Raw genomic sequence first — 23,662 nt, forward strand, 5'->3', positions numbered from 1 at the left:
TACTTAGGTATTATAAATTATGTAACAATATCATAGATTATATTTATCTTGCATATAAAATTTAATTGGTAGAGTAATTAGGTTTCTTCCTTTATGGAAATTATTTTTTGGAGCAGTTAAAAATATGCAGTGTTTATACTCCTGCCATTGTCAAAGAGCCTTTTTGATTGTAGGCTTATTTAAATAATTTTTAAGGGGCGCCTGGGTGGCTCAGTTGGTTAAGCGGCCGACTTCGGCTCAGGTCATGATCTCGCAGTCAGTGAGTTCAAGCTCCGCGTCGGGCTCTGTGCTGACAGCTCAGAGCCTGGAGCCTGTTTCAGATTCTGTGTCTCCCTCTCTCTGACCCTCCCCCATTCATGCTCTGTCTCTGTCTCAAAAATAAATAAACGTTAAAAAAAATTTTTTTTAAATAATTTTTAAAATTTAGTATTCTAAAATGTCTTCCTTGTTTTTAAGGTCCTCATTTATTTTTGCAGTTAAGATTAGCCTAAAGTTAGCGGCCTGTTGTAATTTTAAACCTGCCGATTCCCTATTTCTTTGATAGTCTTACTCAGGGTTTGGTTGTTAAGCCTTAAGGGAAGCAAAAACTCTAGTTTAGATTCACTGAAGCATTTCTTAACTTAATCACATCTGATCTTTTATTAAAGTAGCTATCATCTTACTGCTCTTCCAAAAGGAAACCCAAAATGATACTAATGAAAATGTGCTCATTTTCTCCTAAATTCACTATAATGTGTCTCGCTCTAATTTTAAACTTTTTTTTTTTAAAGAGGAAATCACTCTTGGATTTTTATGTGAAGGAAATTCGTGTTTGATTTTTAAAAGGCCTATTATACAATTACTTCAGAAACTAGATTCAGTTGTTTTATTGTAGTGAGTACTAAACTGCATCAGATTCTTTAATGGGTGAGGCACAATACGAATGAATAAATAAATGAAAATGCCATACTCTAAATGATAGTACCCATATAAATAACTTAAATGGATTGCTTCTTACTTTTTGGTACCACTGTCTGTATCATCAAGCATCATAAAGTTCTTTAATTGTTGCAGTGTTTACAGTGCCCTTCTCCTGCTGGGGGTGGGCGTTCCTTTTCTGTCTCTGAGGCCTGCCATGTCGGAGTAGACCTGGTGGCAGGTTTGTGTTTTGGCAGGAGCCTGCTGCTGCACAGGCAGCCGGAACTGCCTTGTTGAGCTGAGCTGTGAAGAAATCTGAATTGCCTCGGAATGTTGGGCTTTCTTTTCTGGAAATATTGCTGGGAAAAGAAGAAAGGGACGATGGCTCGGAAAAGGGGTGTTCTCCTGAGTTTTAAGCAGAAAGATGAGGAAGAATGGATGACACGTAAGGGTTATGGTGAGGGAGGGGACTTCAAAAGTAACACGGAACACCTGTTGAAGGCCTGAACTTTGCTAAGAGAGCCTAAGTGGTTGTGATTAAGGAGCAATAGTCTTTAGCTTTCTTGGAAACTAATAAGCCACTTAATGTTGGTGTTTGACTTAATTTTGATCGTTTTTGTTTAACATTTTGATCTATGGATTAAAAGTTAGGTAGATTTCTTCTGAGACTGGTCAGGGCTTTGGAGTGGGGGGATACAAGCAGATTTTTAAAAAGGTAGTTCTGAAAAGGGAATCTGAGGGGAATCAAGGTCTTAAGGGTATTAAGGCAGGCAAATTTCTCAAGGACCAAGCAGGAGGGAGACTTGTTTTTCTTTTGGGTAACAATGAGCATCTGAGTTATTGAACATCTGATTCATTTTTCCCATTCCTTTTTTTTTTTTTAGGTTTATTTCTTTCGGGGGTGGGGGTGGGCGGGGGGAGAGAATTCCAAGCAGGCCCGCCAATGTGGGGCTTGATCTCTTGAATTGTGAGATCATGACCTGAGCCAAGATGAAGAGTTGGACGCTTAACCAGCTGAGCCACCCAGGTGCCCCTCATTTTTCCCCATTCTTAATAAATAGTTGATCATGGATAAGAATGTAGAGATACGTAAAATGTCCCGGAGAGCCCTGCAGAAATGGAACAGTTTCTGGGAACATCTGTGCTGGCAGTAGTTGTGGGATTTTGGAGACACTAGGGAAAAAGACCCAGAAGTTCAAAGGTCACAGGAATTGTACAAGCATTGGATCTTCTGAAAGGTCTGTTGTTTTAAGTACCTGGGAGTTTTACCACTTACTAAAATAAATAACATACAGGCCCTGGTGGATGCAATTGGACTTCACAGCAGAGGCATTCTGCTATCAGGTGACAGAACTCTGCTGTATGTTGTCTTAGCTCAGACATCACCGCCCTTTGCAAGGAACTTGATTAGGGCTCTTTCCCAAATGCACTCTTGCTCTGCAGCCTCAGTTGCCAAGAGTAAAAAATAGGCAGGAGGGCCAAGTTCTAGGTTTTCTGATGCTGGAATAAAGGGCATTGGCGTGGTTCACGTTAAGCTATTTTGCCTCCATTGTGCATCATCATGTGGAGTTAGAATGGACCACTGTGGATGTTGAGATGAATACTGCCCTGAGCTAGCAAACGGTTTGGCGTTTCTGGGACCCTAAACAAGGCCATAACGGAAGCAGTTATTTAAGGAGAAAAGTTACAAAATGCTCATTATAAGTCAGCAAGTTCTACAGATTTCTGGACCCCATATTGGCTTGGTCCCACTTGAGTCCCACTTTGTTCTTACAGATAGATGAATGTTCCTCACCGATCACTTACCCATACACAACTAAAATAGATAACAGATACAACTTGGGGATCTGTCTGCCATTGCTAGGGTACTGTAAGGTACATGTCCTATGCGCTTTTTCATCTGTTGCAGGCCAGTCTTCCAGGTGTGCTACATGATAGTTTAGATTACTCACAGAGTGTACACATTGATAGCATCTGGTCCTTTTTTCTTTCTGTTTTCTTTCTTTCTTTCATTCTTTCTAACTGTTGAGAAAATTGAGGCCCAGAGAGAGTCAGTGACAACACAAGGTTATACTGCTAATTAGCTGATTCCCAAATCCGAAATTTCTGGCCCATTCTCATACTCCCTTAACTCCTTTAATTTAAACTGTGCTCATCATCATTGCAACAACTATCATTTGTGTATTTTATGTTTGTCAGGTATTGTCCTAAGCGTTATATATCTGTCGTGTTAATTCTCTTACCAATTCTGCTGAAGCTGTTCAGCACTATATAGAGGGACAAACTGAGGCTTGATTACTTGCCTGAGGAAACACAGCTAGTCAGTACTGGAACTAAGGTTTCAGTCCAGTCTTGTCTGATTCTGAAGCCTGTATTGTTTTCCTTTTGTTTTGGTGAAAAATTTATATCAAAGGTATAAAGAATAATATAACAAATACCCATCACTTAGCTTAATAAATAAAACATTACCAATTAGTTGAAGCCCCTTGCATTTCCTTCTCTTTCTCTCAGAAGTAACCAGCCACTCTTCCTAAATTGTAAATCTGTGCTCTTAACCGATAAGCCATAAGCTCCATTTACTAAGAGCATTTGCTAGGAGCTAAGATTCAACAGTGAACAAGAAAGACACATTCTCTGCCTTTGTGGAATTTCCTGTGGGTGATAATGAAATATTTGTTCCTTAGTCTTTCTAGAGATACTCAGTAGCTGGTAGGAAAAGTAATGTTTTCCCCAAGGTCTAGGAAGTCCTTCAGGAGACCACTAGTGATGTGCTAGAAGGTTGCCTGTTACACAGGCACAACACTGTCTTAAGAAACATACATGTCTTAACTGATTATTCAATTTTTCCTCCTTGGGACCAAACTGTAAGCTTCTTTTATGAGATTTTCAATTTTTCTGCTATATTTAGAGACTTCTGAGAAAAGTATTCTCTTCCCATCCTTCTCTGCCCACCTTCCCGTTTTTCAAGAGTGATTGAACATAGTACTTGATCCATACTTCTTTCATAGCAATTTTATCTTGTTTAATACATTTTCCATATTATCCCCATAGAGTATCTAAAATTAAGTTTTGTGCTTGGAAGGCAATCAGGTGAATACTTCTCAAATGAATTAATAGAAGGAGTCTGCACAAGTAAGATGGGTCATGTAGAAGCATAAGTTAATACTCTCTACATGATCTTTTAGGGTTTTGTTTTGTTTTTTTGTTTGTTTATTTTCTAGTTTGGTCCAGGCCCGGGAAAATATGCCAGAGTGGAACTTGTACTCTTGGATAGTTCTGTTACAGTGTTTCTCAGTTTTTTGAGCCATCCCTACTTTTTATAAATACAAAACTGTCGTGCCCTCTTCTTTCTGAGGATTGTCTGACACTGGGCGTTCTACAATTCATTTCAGTTTTGACATTAACCACCTGGGTTAGCATCAGATCCTACAAGTTAAAGGGCAAGGTCCCCAACAAGATTACCCTTACTTTAGACACCAGCTACAAGTGGGGTCCCCAGACTATCCACTCTTCTTCGTGGCTGACTACAAATTTGGGGCTTTCTACAATGCCCTTAGACTTGATAATTCACTAGAACAACTCACAGAACTTGGGAAAGTGCTATACTCAGGGTTACACAAATGAACAGCCAGATTAAGAGGTACATAGGGCAAGGTGTTGAAGGATCCTGAGCCAAGACCATTTGTCCCTGTGGAGTCAGAGTGCACCACCTTCCTGGTTCATCAATCTGTTCACCAACTAGGAAGCTCCCCTGAGCTTTGATGTCCAGGGTTTTTATATGGGGCTTCATTATGTAGGCACAATTGATTATATCATTGACTGTGTATTGAACTCCATCTGTGGGCTCCCTCTACCCACCGCCCCCCCACCACACTGATAGGTTTTGGTGTGGAGCTGGAAGTTCCAACCCGCTAATCACATGGGTAGTTTTTCTGGCAACCAATCCCCATCCTCCTATCTAGGGCCTATCTAGGCCCTCCCTTCTCCCTAATGAGTCACCTCATTAGGATAACTCAAGTATGGTTGAAAGAGACTATAACAAAACATACTCCTGTCACATGGGAACTTCCAAGGCGTTTTGAAGCTTTCTGCCAGGAACTGTGTGGGGATGAAGACCAGATGGATTCTTTGTTATATCACACCCTCCTTTGATATTATTTGAAATTTCAACATTAATTATTTTCTATTAAAGACAAATCGAAAAAAGTAATTTTAGAAATTTTTTTCCCCCTAGCGTTCACAGCTTTGCAGTTGTTGTTGAGCTTTGAATGGGATAGATGCTCCACGAGGTGGAACTTAATTTCCTAAATGGCAGTGCTGAAGCAGTAGCAATGCTGTTGTGCTTGGGCGAGGTGAAAGCAAGTCAAATGAAGTCAGTCTGGTCGATGTGCTAGAAGTCTTTCTCCCATTCATATAAAATTAGAAAATTCAGTTCATTATCCAAGGGTTTTCAAATATTAGATTATTGTGTTAATGTAGACACATACATGTGAAGTATGCACCTTCCATTCATAACTGTTTGATGTAGGTTAGGTGGCACGGAAGTAGTTCAGAGGGGGAAAGGGAGGTCTACAGTAGTCTTGGGATGTCTTTAAGGATGAGGCAGAATTTGAGCTGTCCTCCAGAGTTGGTTAACATTTGGAAAAGTCGAGGGGAGAGAGGGACTGATGTTTTAGATGAAGAAAACCTTGTGAGGAGGCAAGATTCATCATAGCTTGTTTGTGCTTGCGCAGAGCAGAATGGCCTTATGTGAGCAAATTGTGTGTGTGGGAATAGTGAGCAATGAGGTTGGGTAGATGAAGTGAGGTTAAATTATGAATTGCATGATTTTCAAAGGCCAGCAGAAGAGTTTCACCTCGATGTGGTAGGTAATTGAGAGTCAAGGCTTTTGACGAGCTGAGAAAATGAAAAGATGGAGTGGTATTTGTATTGTTGATAGATTTTAGTAAGAGGAGAGATTAGAGGAGGCGGGGAGAAAGTTGGGAATAGAGAGGTGTTTCAGTAAGAGTCCCATAATTAGGGAAAAGTGGGAACAGAGAGGAAGGAGTGAATATTTAAAATTTCAAAGGAGGGGCGCTTGGATGGCTCAGTTGGTTAAGCTTCCAACTTCAGCTCAGGTCATGATCTCGCGGTTTGTGGATTTGAGCCCCACGTGGGGCTCTGTGCTGACAGCTCAGAGCCTGGAGCCTGCTTTCGATTCTGTGTCTCGCTCTCTCTGCCCCTCCTCCGCTTGTACTCTGTCTCTCTCACTCTCTCAAAAATTTAATAAACATCAACAAATTTTTTAATAAAAAAATTTTCAAAGGAAGTTTTGACAGAGTTTAAGTGTTCAGTATAGAGGAAGGGTGAATCAAGGATGGCTAGTTTTTAAATTTTTGCTTTTTATCCTGATGTGAAAATCTCTTATTGGTGAAAATCTCTTAAATCTGTTGAAATATAATCTCCATGAGGGGCTGCCTGCGTGGCTCAGTCGGTGGAGTGTCAAACTGTTAATTTTGGCTCAGGTCATGATCCCCGGGTTGTGGGATTGAGCCCTGTGTCGGGCTCTGTGCTGAGCATGGAGCCTGCTTAAGATAGATTCATTCATTCATTCATTCATTCATTCATTCTCTCTGTCTCTCTCTCTCTCTCTCTCTCTTCCTCTGCCCCTCTCCTTCTGCCCCTCTTCCCCGCTTGTGTTCTTTCTCTAAAAATAATAATAAATAATAAAAATTTAAAAATATATATAAAAAATAGGGATACCTAGTGCTATGATCAGTGGTATCCCTGGCACCCTGGAATAGTGCCTGGTATATAGAAGTGCTCAAGAAATATTTGTTGAAGGGATGAAAGAATGCATTTTACATGTCAGTAGGTAAATTTCAGTGGCCATCTATAAATTTAGAACATGCCAATTTTTACTGCTAAAAATTATGAATGTAAAATAGTGCTTGTTAACATTTTCTAGTAGCAAAAAATTGTATATTTTTGTTGTAGAAAATTGGGAAAATATGTGAAAGCACAAAACACAAAAAAAGTTACATTTACTTCAAAGATAACTGCTGTTGGTGTATATATCCTTTCTGGGTTTTTTTGTTTGTTTGTTTTTGTTTTTTTTGGTGTGAGTACATATTCATTTATAAAGTGGATCATACAGTAATGCTGATTTATACCTGCATAAATGCCCTTTTTGAAAGTAAAATGGAACAATTTGAGCCTCCAGATAATGACAGTAGTGGATTATAACACGTGGAATAATGTAGGAGTCCACAAGACCGTGCTGTTACAAATCAGAAGGGAGTGTTTCCTTAAAGTAGAATGCAAAGTAATGTAGAAGGATTGGTAGAAATAGAAATATCACCATCTAGCAACCCCTGTAGCAACACAAGACAAGAATCATGAATGGCTGCTAAAACTAGGAGGCAAAAGTTTGATGAGAAACAGAATATTTTCGTGGCAGAATATTTTCGTGGTCTCAACGTATCTTCTCACGGGTTACTTTTTAATTACAAAGAGAAAAATAATAACCTGGCAGACACCACCTCCTCCAAGGGACGATAGTTAACATCACCAGTAATGGGACAAATTGACATCATCTCCCTTCTGCTGTGATGCACTGTGAAGGATACAGTATCATTTCTGGGGCAGTCCTGCCCAAAATGCAAAATCTGAAATTAATCATGAGATAACATTATAGAAACCCAATTGAGAGCTATTCTACAAATTAAATGGTTTGGGTTTTTCAAAAATGTCTAGATCATGAAAGATACTCTTCCAAGCTAGAGACTAAAGACACATGACAACCAAATGTTGCATTTGATCCTGGGGGTAGAAAAAGATTTTTCTTTTTTGTAAAAGATGGTAATGGAACAAATGGTGAGATGTGAATGAGGTCAACAGACTAGACAACAGCATTGTATTAGTATTAAATTAATTTCCTGATCTTGACAGTACACTGTGGTTATGATGAATAAGACAATGCACTTGTATTTAGGAAATACATCCTAAGGTGCTTACGGGTAAAGAGACATCATCACAACCTACTCTTAAATGGTTTAAAAAACATAGAGAGTTGGGGGTGGGAGAGGGAGGAAACGATAATGCAAATGTGGTAAAATGTTAACATTTGGGGATTTGGGTTACAGAATAGACGTGACTCCTTTGTACTATTTTTGCAATTTTTCTGTAAGTGATACTTTCTCAAAATAAATTACAAAAAAAAAAAAAAAAAAAGGAACCAGAGCTGTTGGATTAGTCACCAGTGAATCAGTGGATACTTTAATTAATTTACATAGTATTTGTATATGTAGTGCTTGCTGACTTTAGAGGCCATTATTCCTTTTCTGTATTGTGTGTTAACAATATTTTTTAAAACTATGTCATAATAAAGAGAAAGAACACTGGCTTAGTCATCAGAGGATGGGCTATTCTCTTAAGTCTGCAACTAATTGTTTAGTGAGACCTTGAGAAAATCACTGTTTCTGGGTCCTGGGTTCTGCACCTGCAAATGTTTGCAGGGAGCTGGATGAACTCACATGGATAACTGGATTCTAGCAGTTGTGTGATGATGGGTTCTGGACTCACTACCATGGTCAGAACTCAGGGAAATGTTGTCTCATGGTTAGCCACTTGAAAAAGGCCCAAGCCTTCTCACACAAGTAAACTGAAAAGATCCTCGGACCCTCCACTCTGGCCCTCCACTAGCGCACGCAACTTGTTAGCGGCACATCCTCTGAGTTGTATGACCAGTACTCTTTTTTCCAGCCGTTCATCATTTTCCAGAGACTTGCCTTGTGTTGTTAGTCACCCTTTCTTTTAGTCATTTAAAAAAGGAATGTGACTTTTCTTCGCTTTAAAATTTTCCAGTTCTTTCATATCTAGACTTTACCTTTGGAAAGTAATTTGCCATTATGGCAGAGATGAATAGGTAGGTGGACTGTTTTCCTCTAGGATCACGAAAGAGTTCAGTTGATAAGCAGTTGAATGTAGATGATCAGAAAGTGATGGGAATGGAAGTAAAATTTCAGAATGAAAATTAAGATTTTTAAGTTTGTGCATTGAAAATCTTGTGAGGTTAGTAATGTAACCAGGAAGTTACTCTTGCTCTTCTAAGCCTTTCAATATGATTCCCCAAGAAAGACAAAAATGTAAGGATACCCAAAGCAGACACTCTGGTCTTCTACTGGTGAGGATGTAAATTAGTTTTGGGTTTTTTTTAGAGGTAATTTAACAATATTTATTAAAAATAAAAGAGATTATGCATGCTAACTTGAGTTCCACTTCTAGGAATTTATCCTGTAGAAATGTTCATTGCAGCATTGTTTATAAAGGTGAAAACTTGAACAGTGTTCATTGTTAGGACACTGCATTAATAAATTACGACATATCTTACAATAGATTCTTATACAGCTGTCAAGAAATAATATAAGATTTTTTATGTTAATATAAAATGGATTTCCTGTTGCTGTTTTTAAAAATTGTGACAAAATATATAAGACATATTATTTGACATTTTAACCATTTTTGAGAGTACACTTAAGGGGCATTAAATACATTCAGTGTTGTATAACCATCAGCACTTTCTACATCTAAAATTTTTTCATCATCCCCAGCAAAACCTCTGTATCCATTAAATAACTTTACCTTGGGGCACCTGGGTGGCTTGGTCGGTTGAGCGTCCGACTTCGGCTCAGGTCATGATCTCATGGTCCGTGAGTTTGAGCCCCACATCAGGCTCTGTGCTGACAGCTCAGAGCCTGGAGCCTGTTTCAGATTCTGTGTCTCCCTCTCTCTCTGCCCCTCCCCTGTTCATGCTCTGTCTCTCTCTCTGTCAAAAATAAATAAACGTTAAAAAAAAAATTAAGGGGCGCCTGGGTGGCGCAGTCGGTTAGGCGTCCGACTTCAGCCAGGTCACCATCTTGCGGTCCGTGAGTTCGAGCCCCGCGTCGGGCTCTGGGCTGATGGCTCAGAGCCTGGAGCCTGTTTCTGATTCTGTGTCTCCCTCTCTCTCTGCCCCTCCCCCATTCATGCTCTGTCTCTCTCTGTCCCAAAAATAAATAAACGTTGAAAAATAAAAAAAAAAAATTAAAAAAAAAAAAACTTTACCTTCACCTTTCCCCCCACCCCCAGGAGATTTTACATATTGACATGGAATATGGCCCAAGTGCATAATTAAATGATAAGGGAAGACTGTAAAATAGAATAAATACTATGATTCTACTAGTAAATTGTGTAGGGAATTATAGTATGTTACTGTAAGTGTGGAAAAAATCTGGGACTCTACATGTATTAAACTGGTAAAGGGGGATATTTGGGGAGATTTTAACTTTTCCGTTGTATTTTGGTAATTTTTTTGTTTTAAAGGGATGTGTAACTTTTCTAAGCAAAAAACAAGAGCTGTACTTTAAGTATTGTAAAACTTGGTGATTTGGATAACTCTGATTTTGTCTAATGAATAAGAGACTTTGCTGTGTGGTTGCTGAATTTGAGTTTATATAGAACCTAAACACTTTATTAAAATAATGATGTTTGTTTTCACAGCTAGAGTTGGGAAGACATCACTGATTATGTCCCTGGTCAGTGAAGAATTCCCAGAAGAGGTAAACATTTTTATCTTTTCTATATTTAAAATCTTTTAAATTTATCAAAATTGAGTTAAAATGAAATAAATTCTGCTCTGTTTTTGGATGTGTTTCCTTTCTGACAGTTATGACTTTAAAAAGGCTCATATTAGTTATACAAGACATCCCTGAAATATAGTGCAGGAGAAAGAATCAAACTAGATCTGAGCCCACCTAAGTCCTTTGTTCTTCCTATGTTTTCTATTTCTTTTTTTTTTTTATTTTTATTTTTGAAGTTTATTCATTTTTGAGACAGAGTGCGAGCAGGGGAGGGGCAGAGAGAGAGGGAGACACAGACTCTGAAGCAGGCCCCAGGCTCTGAGCTGTCAGCACAGAGCCCGACACGAGGCTCAAACTCACAAACTGTGAGATAAAGACCTGAGCCCAAGTCGGATGCTTAATTGACTGAGCCACCCATGCGCCCCATTTCTTTTTTCCTTCCTTCCTTCCTTCCTTCCTTCCTTCCTTCCTTCCTTCCTTCCTTCCTTCCTTCCTTCCTTCCTTCCTTCAGTTTATTTTGAGAGAGAGAGGGACAGAGAGAGAGTAAGCATGTTCGTGCACACACAAACAGGGGAGGGGCAGAAAGAGAGGGAGAGAGAATCCCAAACAGGCTCCGTACCATCAGCACAGAGCCCAGCATGGGGCTTGAACTCACGAATCATGAGATCATGACCTGAGCCAAAAATCAGAGTTGGATGCTTAACGGACTGAGCCATCAGGTGCTCCTGTTTTCCTACTCTGATCTTGGCTAGACGTCTCTCATCTCTGTGCCTTAGTTGTCTCATCTGTAAAATGGGAGCTGGAAGGGATTATTAGAGGTCATCTGAGCTGTTAATCCTTTCTTAAATATAAAACAGGTGAGTATTCCTTTAGTTTGAAGTAAGGGTAAAAGGTCTGCTGGTTTCCTGCCTGCCTTCCATCTGACACTCTCCAGTCTTTGAGGCATTAGAACCACTAGGATTCTGACACATGTATTTGAGAATCTTTAATATTATCCATTGCATCATTTTTACAGGTGAAGAAACTAATTCATTCCACCTTTACCTAAACTCAAAGGATTGTTGTGTCTCAAATGAGAATTGCTTAATAATCGTAGAGTGCCACCAAAAGTAAGGTGGTTTTATTATTACTTGCAATATATTTATTTATATTCTGGAAGTTCCAGGATGAGGGACTGCTGGCTAAGGCCTTATGTAAAGTTAGAATTTTGTTTTGGGAAATGCTATTGATGCAAATGGGGTGAACATTATTTCTCCTTTATTCTGTGTCTTCACATAGTCGGTACTATTAGCTCCACAATTTGCATTTTTCCCTTTTTTTTTTTTTTTACTCTTGTTTAGTTAGAAATGCATAAATTCACTGTTCAGACAGGAGTTTAATACATTATGTGGTAGTGTTCTCAGCAGCTACAAATACCACATGACCATTCATTGTTTCTTTTGCTTTTTTCTGTTCTTAAGATAGGTAAATAAGTAAGTACTTAATTTGTGAAATGAAACATATTGTCATATGATTACTCAGAGTATAATACCTAAATGTTTTCTCTGATTGTTTAACTTAGTTTAGACTTGTGATTTTAGCACTGTCCTCTTGGGTGTGGATAAAGCATTTTTAATGTATTAAAAAATCATAGTCTTTCTAAAAAATGGATTCATTAAGCAAGGCCTGTGCAGCCAGTTATCTTCTAGAAGAAATGAATTTTGATCATTATTTTATTTGAGAATTGCTTTGGATTAACATAGTTCCTCATTTGTATAGCATCTTAAACTTTCAACAAAATAGAATGAAAACAGCATTTTAAAAATCAAATGTTTGAAACACCAAATTAATTTAAGTATTGTTTTAGGCTGCATCAGATCTGAAGTATCCTTAATATGCATTATGCCCACATAGGTAGCATGTACATGCTTTTTTTTTTTTTTTTAATTTTTTTTTTTTTAACGTTTGTTTATTTTTGACAGAGAGAGAGAGCATGAGAAAGAGAGGGGAGGTCAGAGAGAGAGGGAGACACAGAATCTGAAACAGGCTCCAGGCTCTGAGCTGTCAGCACAGAGCCTGACGCGGGGCTCGAACTCACGGACCGCGAGATCATGACCTGAGCCGAAGTCGGACGCTTAACCGACTGAGCCACCCAGGCGCCCCTGTACATGCTTTTTTAAAAGAAATATTTTATCACGTAGCTTTTAATATATACTTGAATCCTGGGGCATATGGGTGGCTCAGTTGGTTAAGCATCCAACTTCTGCTCAGGTCATGATCTCATGGCTCGTAAGTTCAAGTCCCGCATTGGGTTTGTGCTGACAGCTTGCAGCCTGGAGCCTACTTCTGATTCTGTGTCTCCAGTCTTTCTCTCTGCCCCTCCCCTACTTGAACTCTGTGTGTGTGTGTGTCTGTCTCTCAAAAGAATTAAAAAAAAAAAATACGTGTATATACTTGACTCTGGTAAAGCACAAAAAATAAGCATTTAAAAGTGTAATAAATCTTGAAAGGGCAGGTATGGGTGAAAGGGGCTAATACAGATGAATTTACATGCTCTGTTAACAAGTTTGGTTGATAATATCCAAAGGGTTTTTTCCTTTATTTGTTTGCTAATGAAGGTTCCTCCACGGGCAGAAGAAATTACCATTCCAGCTGATGTTACCCCTGAGAGAGTTCCAACACACATCGTAGATTACTCAGGTAATGAATATCCTCTTGTGGCTGGCGCTGTAGGGTTAATTTAATAGTCCTCCAAAAAAGTGTTCAAAGATAGGTGTTCCTTTTTCTCTAGCAGCAAATAATCATTTATGACTCTTGTCTCATTTGTATCTCCCCCCACCTCACACTCCACATAAAGCCTCCATCTTGCAGTTGTCTGTCCCAAATTTACTAAGTTGGGTTCCATAATAATGAAAAGGAAGGAGAGATGGCAAATGACAAGTAGTAGTTAAATCATTACCCTCCTTGAATTGGCCTGTTTGCAGAGGTAAGTTCTAGATTAGTTTTGTTATCAGGCATGTAGAAAGAGTTGTGCATTTGAGAATTTGTTGAGTTCTAAATTCGTTCTTTAACTTATCAGCCTTTATTCCCTTCCCCAAATAATAGATAAAACAGTTGTCAGCTTGTTTACATTATATGATAATAGAAGCACATTTGTATCACTTAATAATTTAAAAATTTTCTACCCACTGGTACTTACTTTTTTTTTGTTTCTTTTTTTTTTTTTTTCTTAATGTTTGTTTATTTATTTTGAGAGTGAGAGAGAACACAAGCTGGGGAGGGGCAGAGAGAGACAGGGACAGAGGATCTCCAAAGCAGGCTCCAAGCTGTCAGCCCAGAGCCTGATATGGGGCTCAAACTCATGAACCCTGAGATCATGACCTGAGCTAAAGTCAGATGCTTAACTAAGTGAGCCACCCAGGCATCCCTAGTACTTACCTGTTTTTTTTTTTTAATGTTTATTTTTGAGAGAGAGAGAGCAGAGCATGAATTGGGGAGGGGCAGAGAGAGGGAAACATAGAATCTGAAGCAGCTCCAGGCTCTGAGTGATCAGCACAGAGCCCAGCATGAGGCTTGAACTCATGAACTGTGAGATCATGACCTGAGCCGAAGTCAGACGCTTAACCGACTGAGCTACCCAGGTGCCTACTTACTATTTACTCTAGTACTTACTCTATTTACTCTACTACTTACTCTACTACTTACTATTTAATCACTAAATTATTTTGCTTGCTTTAGGACTTCTTTAAAAAAAAAAAAAAAGGAGCAGTGCCCAGCTGACTCCGTCATTGGAGCGTGTGACTCTCTTGATCTCGAGGTTGTGAGTTCAAGCCCTATGTTGGGTGTAGAGATTACTTAAAAATAATAGCTTAAAAAAAAACCCATAAATAAAAAAGGGAGTCCATTAATAGATGTCCCACTCTGATGGGGAATATTCATAATGTGGGAAGCTATGTGGGGTCAGGAGGTATATAGGTAATCTCTGTACCTTCCACTCAATTTTGCTATGCATTTAAAACTGCTCTAAAAATTAAAATCTGTTTGTAAGGATGGTATAACAGCACTGTGGGGTTATATGCACATCTACCATTAGACCCGTTCCAGCCAGAGATAATATGCTAGAAAGGGAATTCTGGACTCTTTATTTATTATCATGCTCCAGTTTTGCTTCTGGGGCCTGCTCCCTAGCTTGTATTGCCCAGATTCTCACCTGGCCTTCTGACCCTGTGTGTATGGACTCTTTGTCTGGGCTTCTGACTCCTCCACCTAGTCTTCTAGCTTGGGTTTCTGATCTCTTTGGCCTGACCCTTCTCAACTCTGGATCAGATGCTGGCCTAGATTTATCACACAATGCCTTCTGCTCTCGAGTGCCTGAGTTATCCTCTGCTAGACTTGTCTTTCAGTGCCAGCCAGCTTCCTTATCATAGCCCAGCTCTTTCCTTTCCCTGGCTTGCCCTTGTCTTTGCCACCTCATCTGGCACTACACTGCGTAGATGACACGAGGGATGAAGGATATTGGGCGGGTGCTGTGTAGATGTTAGCTTCGTCATTCGTTTTTATGAAAATGTTTAAAATAATGGACGTTTTTTGACTTTGTCATTTGTAGAAGCAGAACAGAGTGATGAACAGCTTCATCAAGAGATATCACAGGTGAGTTAAAAAAAAATAGTTGCAGGTTTTTATGTGGGAAAACATCGATGATTCTGTGTCTTGTCTTTTTCATTCTCTCACTTAGGCTCTTTCAATTCTTTGTTGTTACTGCTTTGAGTATGTTTTTTTGCTATAAGTCCTTAGGAATTTTTCCTCTTAGAAGCATGCTAATTTTGGGGTTTTTTTAGGTTTCAAAATTTATTCTTCCTTTAGCCCAAATATATTAGCTAGTTGGTAATTAAATGTTACCATTTACATTTGTATTATTTTAAAATGCCATTAATTTCTTAATTTCTCTTATAGGCTAATGTCATCTGCATAGTTTATGCTGTTAACAACAAGCATTCTATTGATAAGGTATGAATGTGTGAGTTTTTTCACTATAGTTAAATTTCAGTGAGGGCACTTTTAAAATTGATCCTCAAAAAAGGGCTTCTGTTGTGAGTGGCACACGTAGGGCAGCTCCATTGCTCTTCGTACAGAATAGACATCAAGAGATTTCAGAAGCAAAATTTTTTGGTACCCAGGCAGCGGGTGATCATTGGTCCCGGCGCCCCAATAAAAAATAAAACTGATCCTCAGCTTAGAGTTTTAGGGGTCCAAGGACAGAGTATTTTTCAGAGAAGAGCCACATCATGGTTTAGCTCTTGTTAATTTTTTTTTAGGTAACAAGTCGATGGATTCCTCTCATAAATGAAAGAACGGACAAAGACAGCAGGTATTTTTTTTTCCTCTGCAACTTGCTATATTGAAAAATTTCAAACTTGAGAGAAACGTTGCAAGAAATAGTACAGAGAACAGCTGTAAACCTTCCACTTTAAAAAAAAATTTTTTTTTTAGTGTTTTTATTTATTTTGAGACAGAGACAGCATGAGTAGGGGAGGGGCAGAAAGAGAGGGAGGCACAGAATCCAAAGCAGGCTCCAGGCTCTGAGCTGTCAGCACAGAGCTGGATGCAGGGCTCGAACTCACAGACGGTGAGATCACGGCCTGAGCCAAAGTCGGACACTTATCTGACTGATCCACCCAGGCGCCCTAGAGATCTTTATTTAGGAATTCATACAGGGAGATTTCTTTGAAATTCTTTGGAAGATATATGCGTGATGGGAAAAAGTAAGAGAGCACACCTTCTGTATTTTTCTGAGCAGAATGATAGTTTTGGGTATAGATGTTTTCAGTTTTAAGTGAAAATGGAAATCAAAAATTTTTCTTTCAGTATTAATCAATTGAACATGTTATTTATGAAGCGTTTGAGTATTTTTAAACATTAGGAAAATCAGATTTCTCTTTTGGTTGGACATTTTTGTGCCTTGAAACTATAAAGATGTGGTTCTAAACAGATGAACATGGTCATTGACCTTGCCTCATATATTTACAGAGGCAGACTTTGTGACTGTGATGGCATTGTGTATATGCTGTGTCTTGCAGCTCTGATGGCTCCTCTTTGTTACAGCTGTAAACTCTGTTGTTGTTTTTTTAATGCTTATTTATTTTGAGAGAGAAAAAACACACGTGAGTGTGAGCAGGGGAGAGGCAGAGAGAGAGGAGAGAGATAACGCCAAGCAGGCTCCGAGCTTTCAGCACAGAGCCAACTTGATGCTCGATCCCATGACCGTGAGATCGTGACCTGAGCCGAAATCAAGAGTCGGACACTCAACTGACTGAGCCACCCAGGTGCCCCCGTAGCTATAAACTTTGTAGTGACTTCTTAACAAGGTGAAAAGGGGAGAATGGCCCTGTGGAGCTAGTGTCCAGTGTGGTAGACTCTTGTCACTTGTGGCTGGTGGTTACAGTAATAGACAGTACAGGTAAATATCATTGCCATCAACACAGAAGGGTGTGTCAGAGAGGGCTGCCTTGGAGGAGCCCACGGCCTTATGCTCCTGACACTTGCTTTTCTTGCTGAACACATGAGCTGTTTCCAGAGGCAACTCTTCAGAGGAGGCATTTTTTCTGGGATCTGTCAAGCACTGTATTGGACCACTGAATTAAAAAAAATTAGTTTTACTAGGACAGCTTCCTGAAATTCTGTGACTAGTTTTGTAGCCCTGCTGGGAAAGGAGCTTTTTTAACATTTGAAGATTGAATTGGGCTTTCTCAGGTGTGGCTGTTTTTTTCCCCCTCCCTGAATCATATGAGCATACTTACTTTTCTTGTGGTTGACTTGTCCCAAGGTGATCTGTGTCTTCATTTTTGGACCTTACACTTTCCTGGTAACTTCTTTCCTGAGCCTCATACCTTAAGTTTTTGTTTGTTGCACATATATTTTTCCTTAGGATTTCCTTGGGCTGTTGTCACAGTGGTTCTTAATCACTTAATCACTGTCACCTGAGGTACTTTCAAAGACTACATGTGCCTTTGCCCCACCCCTAGAGTTTTAGAATCTGTAGGTTTGGAGTAGGGCTTGGACATGTGTATTTTTTTTTATTTTTTTTTTCAACGTTTATTTATTTATTTTTTTGGGACAGAGAGACACAGAGCATGAACGGGGGAGGGGCAGAGAGAGAGGGAGACACAGAATCGGAAACAGGCTCCAGGCTCTGAGCCATCAGCCCAGAGCCTGACGCGGGGCTGGAACTCACGGACCGCGAGATCGTGGCCTGGCTGAAGTCGGACGCTTAACCGACTGCGCCACCCAGGCGCCCCATGGACATGTGTATTTTTTTTAAGCTCCATAAACTATTCTGAGCTCCCCTTCAGTTGCAAACCACTACCTTTGGAAACCTCCTGGCTGTTAGGAATCTATATTTGGGTTATATAATGGGCCAGTCCCCTTTTGCATAACCATACTAGGGGGGTAAATAAATGCTTGCAAGAATTTCTCCTGCTATTTGGAGTTCCAGCAAGATGATTTGCTTTCTTTCCAAGCTCTCTTGCAGGACGTACAAATAACAGTTCCCTGCTAGACTCTCTTTGATAGTCCCCATTTAGATTTCTGATAGGCCTGTCAAATTTAACTTGTCTAAAACAAAATCCTTAATTCCCTGCCTACTCCCTACCTCACCCCCAAACGAATCTTTTCTGTCTCAGGAGATCTACTCATTTTGTCCAGCCAAAAACCTATGTATTTTTCCTGATTTCCTGCCTTGCCTTCCACCTCCATATCTAATCTACCAGTTGCTCCTATCAGTTCTGCTTCTAAAACATATCTCAAATCTGAATACTTTCTCTCCATCTTCACTGCTCTAATCCAAGCTTTTTAAAATCCAACCACATTTTAAAGACTTTTTATTACTGGAAAAAGTCAAACACACAAAAGTAGAATCGTCTAAAGAATCCCTCTGTATCTGTCATCCCACTTCAACAGTTATCAGTTCATGACCCATCTTGTTTCGCTTATTACCCCTCCCATTGGGATCATTTTGAACAAATCATACTGTAAATATTTCAGTATGTATCTCTAAAAGACAATATATGACTCATTTTGAAATGATCAGATCATGTTGTTCCCCTACTCATAATTCTTCAGTGGCTTCTCATTTTTAAACTTATAAAAAAATGCACACTCCTCACCACAGCTTATGTGTATGTCCTTTGTTCCTCTTTCCAACCCCATGTCACACCTCTTTCCCTTCGCTTAGTACTGTCCAGCCACTCTGCCATTTTTCTTTCTGTTTTTCTGTTCTTTGGACTCACAAGGATGTTTTTTCAATTTGAGCTCTATGCATGTGCTGTGCTTTCTTCCTGAACAGTTCTTTTCTGGCTCTTCACAGGGCACATTCCATTTCATCCTTCACTCCTTGGCTCAAATACCACCTTATCAGAGAGATTTCTCCCTGATTCCTATATAATTAGCCCCCTTCAATTACTCTGTCTCATATTCCCCTGTTTATTTTCTTCATAGCACTTACGGAATTGGAAGTATATTGTTTATTTGCTTATTGTCCATTTTCTGATTTTCGCTATTAGAATGGGCAGGGACTTTGTCTATCTTATATCCTGAATGCTTAGAATGGTACTTGGCTTTTAATAAGTACTCAGCACCTGGATGGTTCAGTTGGAAGAGCTCGTGACTCTTAATCTCAGGGTTGTGAGTTGGGTGTAGAATTTACTAAAGAAAATAAATGAACCTAAAGATTTTTGAAAAAAAAGTACTGAGTAAATACTTGTTGAATATGAACATGCTCTCTAGGGGACCAGAGCTGACTACAGTAGAAGGTTCGTGTTGGGGGGATTAAGTAAAGCTTATTAGTTAGAATGAGTTTATGTACTTTAAAATGGATATTTAAGGTCTTTTGCCTTCCTTATTGTTACAACATATCCTGTTTATTTCAGGCTGCCTTTGATACTGGTTGGGAACAAATCCGATCTGGTGGAATACAGTAGTATGGAGACCATCCTTCCCATTATGAACCAGTACACAGAAATAGAAACCTGTGTGGAGGTATGCATTACCGTTTGATTTTGAAATTTACTAGTGAATTCTCGCTAAACTGAGGTTTAAAATCAGATGTGGGAAGGTAGGGGATGGAGTAAATTACCTGCTGTTTGTGAAGTCATGTAAACCAGATAAAACAGATGACTTGGAGATGGCCGCTGGAGATGTTCTTGTAGACATTACTGTTGTGATATCAGCAAAGAAAGATGTATTTTTCAGTTTCTTCAGGCAATCTTATTATTACTTTATATTGATTAAAAATTGTCTTTAACTCCCATAACTGCTTTCGGAGTATAAAATTTTTAACTTTCTTTTCAGTGTTCAGCAAAAAACCTGAAGAATATATCAGAGCTCTTTTATTATGCACAGAAAGCTGTTCTGCATCCTACAGGGCCTCTGTACTGCCCAGAGGAGAAGGAGGTAACCCCATCACCCCCAGGCTATGTTAGTAGGGGCTGGAACGTGTAGGTGGTAACTCTAGTAGTGATGATTTTTTAGTAACTCTTAAGTCTTCTTAACTGCTGAAATCTAAATTTATTGTCTCTCAAACAGTTACATTTTCTAGGTACTTCAAAGGCATTCATGTTAAATACTGTGAATAATATTCCAGATCAAATAGTATTTCAGGAGATGTCATTAAAACAAACCAAATAATTGGCAACAATAACAGCAGAAAGTCCAAAGACTTAAGTAATGGTCTACTTGCTTTGCTTGGATAAAGTTCACAAACTTAAAAACACATACAAACGAAAGCCTTGTGTAGTAATTTGACATAGGTACAGCATGTAATACAACTCGAATACTTCTTTTTGTTTCATAGCTAAGAAACACAGTAATATCTAGAATTTAACAATATTTGCCATAGACTTTTTTCTTTGTCTTTTTAAAAAATTGTTTTTTAATTCCAGTGTAATTAACATACAATGTTGTATTAGTTTTAGGTGTACAATATAGTGATTCTACAGTTCTGGACATTACTCAGGGCTCATCGTGATAAGTGTGCTCTTAATCCTCTGTAGCTATTTGCCACAGACTTTTTTTTCTTTTTTCTTTCTTTTTTTTAATTTTTAATTTTATTTTTAACTTTTTAAAATTTACATCCAAATTAGCATATAGCGCAACAATGATTTCAGGAGTAGATTCCTTAGTGCCCCTTACCCATTTAGCCCATCCCCCCTCCCACACCCCCTCTCGTAACCCTCAGTTTGTTCTCCGTATTTATGAGTCTCTTCTGTTTTGTTCCCCTCCCTGTTTTTATATATTGTTTTTGTTTCCCTTCCCTATGTTCATCTGTTTTGTCTCTTAAAGTCCTCATATGAGTGAAGTCATAGGATTTTTGTCTTTCTCTGACTAATTTCACTTAGCATAATACTCTCCAGTTCCGTCCACATAGTTGCAAATGGCAAGATTTCATTCTTTTTGATTGCCGAGTAATACTCCATTGTATATATATATACCACATCTTTATCCATTCATCCATCAATGGACGTTTGGGCTCTTTCCATGCTTTGGCTATTGTTGATAGTGCTGCTATAAACATAGGGTGCATGTGTCCCTTCGAAACAGCATACCTGTCTGGGGTGCCTCAGTCGGTTGAGCAACCGTCTTTGGCTCAGGTCATGATCTCACAGTTGGTGAGTTCAGGCCCCGCGTCTGGCTCTGTGCGGACAGCTCAGAGCCTGGAGCCTGCTTCAGATTCTGTGTCTCCCTCCCTCTCTGCCTCTCCCCCACTCATGCTCTGTCTCTCTCTGTCTCAGAAATAAATAAGCCTTAAAAAAACCCCAAAACAGCACACCTGTATCCCTTGGATAAATGCCTAGTTGTGCAATTGCTGGCTGGTAGGGTAGTTCTATTTTTAGTTTTTTGAGGAACCTCCGTACTGTTTTCCAGAGTGGCTGCACCAGCTTACATTCCCATGCCATAGACTTTTAAAATTAACTTTTATTTTTTTTAATGTTTATTTATTTTTGAGACAGAGTGCAAGTGGGGGAGGGGCAGAGAGAGAGGGAGACACAGAATCTGAAACAGGCTCCAGGCTCTGAGCTGTCAGCACAGAGCCCGACGTGGGGCTTGAACCCACAGACCGCGAGATCATGACCTGAGCCAAAGTCGGACGCTCAACCGACTGAGCCACCCAGGCGATCCTAAAATTAACTTTTATTGAGATATAACTCACATACCTTAAAATTCACCCTTTTTAAGTGTACAGTTTGGGGTGCCTGGGTGGCTCAGTCAGTTAAACACCTGACTCTTGATTTCGGCTCAGTCATGATCTCATGGTTGATTTCTGGGATCAATCCCTTGTATTGGGCTCTGCACTGACAGTACAGAGCCTGCTCGGGATTCTCTCTCTACGCCTTACCCCTCTTGCGTGTACTCTCTCTGTTAAAAATAAATAAATAAACATTAAAAATAAAGCATACAGGGGCGCCTGGGTGGCGCAGTCGGTTAAGCGTCCGACTTCGGCCAGGTCACGATCTCGCGGTCCGTGAGTTCGAGCCCCGCGTCAGGCTCTGGGCTGATGGCTCAGAGCCTGGAACCTGTTTCCGATTCTGTGTCTCCCTCTCTCTCTGCCCCTCCCCCGTTCATGCTCTGTCTCTCCCTGTCCCAAAAATAAATAAACGTTGAAAAAAAAATATTAAAAAAAAAAATAAAGCATACAGATTAGCGATTGCTAGTATATTCACATTTATACATCTGTCACCATTATCTAATTCCAGAACATTTCACCATCCCAAGAAGGGATGTACCATTAGCAGTTACTACCATTCCCCCTTTCCCCAACCTTTGGCAACCACTAATCTACTTTTTATCTCTATGGATTTGCCAATTCTGGACATTTTAAATGGAATCACGCAATAGGTAGTGTTTTGCGTCTGGCTTCTTTCACTTCACGTGTTTTCAACATACATCCATGTTGTAGCGTGGATCAGTATTTCATTTCTTTTTAGGGACAAATAATATTTCCTTGTATGGATACTCCACATTTTGTTTATTCATTCATCTGTTGATTAGCGTTTGGGTTTTTTCCACTTTTTGATTATAGTGGATAGAGCAGTTGTTAACATTCATACAAAAGTTTGAATACTTGTTTTCATTTCTTTTGAGTGCATATTAGCAGTGGAATTGTTAGGTTACATGGTAGTTCTGTTTAGTTTATTGAGGAATCACCAAACTGAATGGCAGGTTCCAATCTCTCCACATCTTTGCCATACCAATCCTTTTTATTTTTTTTTAGTGGTTTGTTATAGCCACCCTAGTGGTTGTTGGCATTTTGATTTGCATTTCCCTGATGGCTAATAATGTTGAACATGTGCTTATTGGCTACTTGTATATGGAGAAATGACAAAGTCTTTTGCCCATATCTTAATTGAGTTGCCTTTTTTTTTTTTTTTTTTTTGGTGCTGCCTTTTTATTGTTGACTTTCAAGAAATCAAAAGTTGTAGATTTTTTTCCAGTAAAAGTTTATAGTATAGGTGAGTGGTTGGCTGACTTTGACCTAATTTGGCCTGCCACCAATTTTTATATAGCCTGTGAGCCAAGAATATAGATATTACACATTTTTCAATGACTGAAAAAAAAAATCCAAAGGAATAATATTTTGTGATACGGAAAAATTATACAACTCTCAGATCTCCTCATTCATAAATCAGATGTTGTTGCAGCCCAGCCGCGCTCATTCCTTTATGTTTGTCCGTGACTGCTTTTGTGCTGCAAAGGCAGAGTTGAGCGGTTGCAGCGGGGCCCGGGTGTGGGTACTTGTCACTCCTCATCTGCTTGGCGGACTGCTGAGTGCACTGAACAGGTGGAACTCGATGGCCTGAGTCCCATGTGTGCCACAGTACCATAGCACTTCATTTTTTTATTGCCGGTGCATACCTATCACGCCAAAACAGGAGAAGAAACAGTTGGAGGTTTAGATGTCGAAGCAGATATGTTTTCTGAGCTCAGACCACAGTTCCAGCATCGGTTTTCGGGGGACTGTGATGAAAACGTGAGGGAAGTTTCCTGTTTTGTAACCCATCTGACTGTACACCGGAGGCCCTTCCCCTAACCTTCCATTGGGACTGGCTAATCTACAGTGTAATGACATGCTAACAGGCAGATATCAAGAAAAGAATCTGATTTTATAAACGCCTTCCAAGCAGTGAATGTGGTTG

At 39.5% G+C, this 23,662-nt stretch overlaps 1 protein-coding gene and 1 non-coding gene across 12 annotated transcripts in view; both read left to right on the forward strand.

Moving 5' to 3' along the window:
* The window catches only part of RHOT1 (ras homolog family member T1), a 76,413-nt gene that overhangs the window by 19,984 nt on the left and 32,767 nt on the right, over positions 1-23,662 (forward strand). For 10 of the 11 annotated variants that reach the window (XM_053212645.1, XM_053212647.1, XM_053212643.1 and 7 more), the window contains 7 exons: positions 10,417-10,475; positions 13,094-13,175; positions 15,082-15,125; positions 15,429-15,482; positions 15,791-15,843; positions 19,400-19,508; positions 19,821-19,922. In XM_053212645.1, coding sequence (XP_053068620.1) covers positions 10,443-10,475; positions 13,094-13,175; positions 15,082-15,125; positions 15,429-15,482; positions 15,791-15,843; positions 19,400-19,508; positions 19,821-19,922 — 477 coding nt within the window. In that variant the 5' untranslated portion in view covers positions 10,417-10,442. Of the gene's footprint in view, positions 1-10,416; positions 10,476-13,093; positions 13,176-14,213; positions 14,293-15,081; positions 15,126-15,428; positions 15,483-15,790; positions 15,844-19,399; positions 19,509-19,820; positions 19,923-23,662 lie in introns of those variants that run through there. The other variant, XM_053212650.1, reaches the window with a different exon arrangement.
* On the forward strand, positions 15,550-15,683 carry LOC113592790 (U11 spliceosomal RNA). The gene has a single exon (XR_003412744.1). It is a non-coding gene; the product is annotated as a U11 spliceosomal RNA (small nuclear RNA).

Source organism: Acinonyx jubatus, chromosome E1, assembly GCF_027475565.1.
Source record: "Acinonyx jubatus isolate Ajub_Pintada_27869175 chromosome E1, VMU_Ajub_asm_v1.0, whole genome shotgun sequence".
NCBI lineage: Eukaryota > Metazoa > Chordata > Mammalia > Carnivora > Felidae > Acinonyx > Acinonyx jubatus.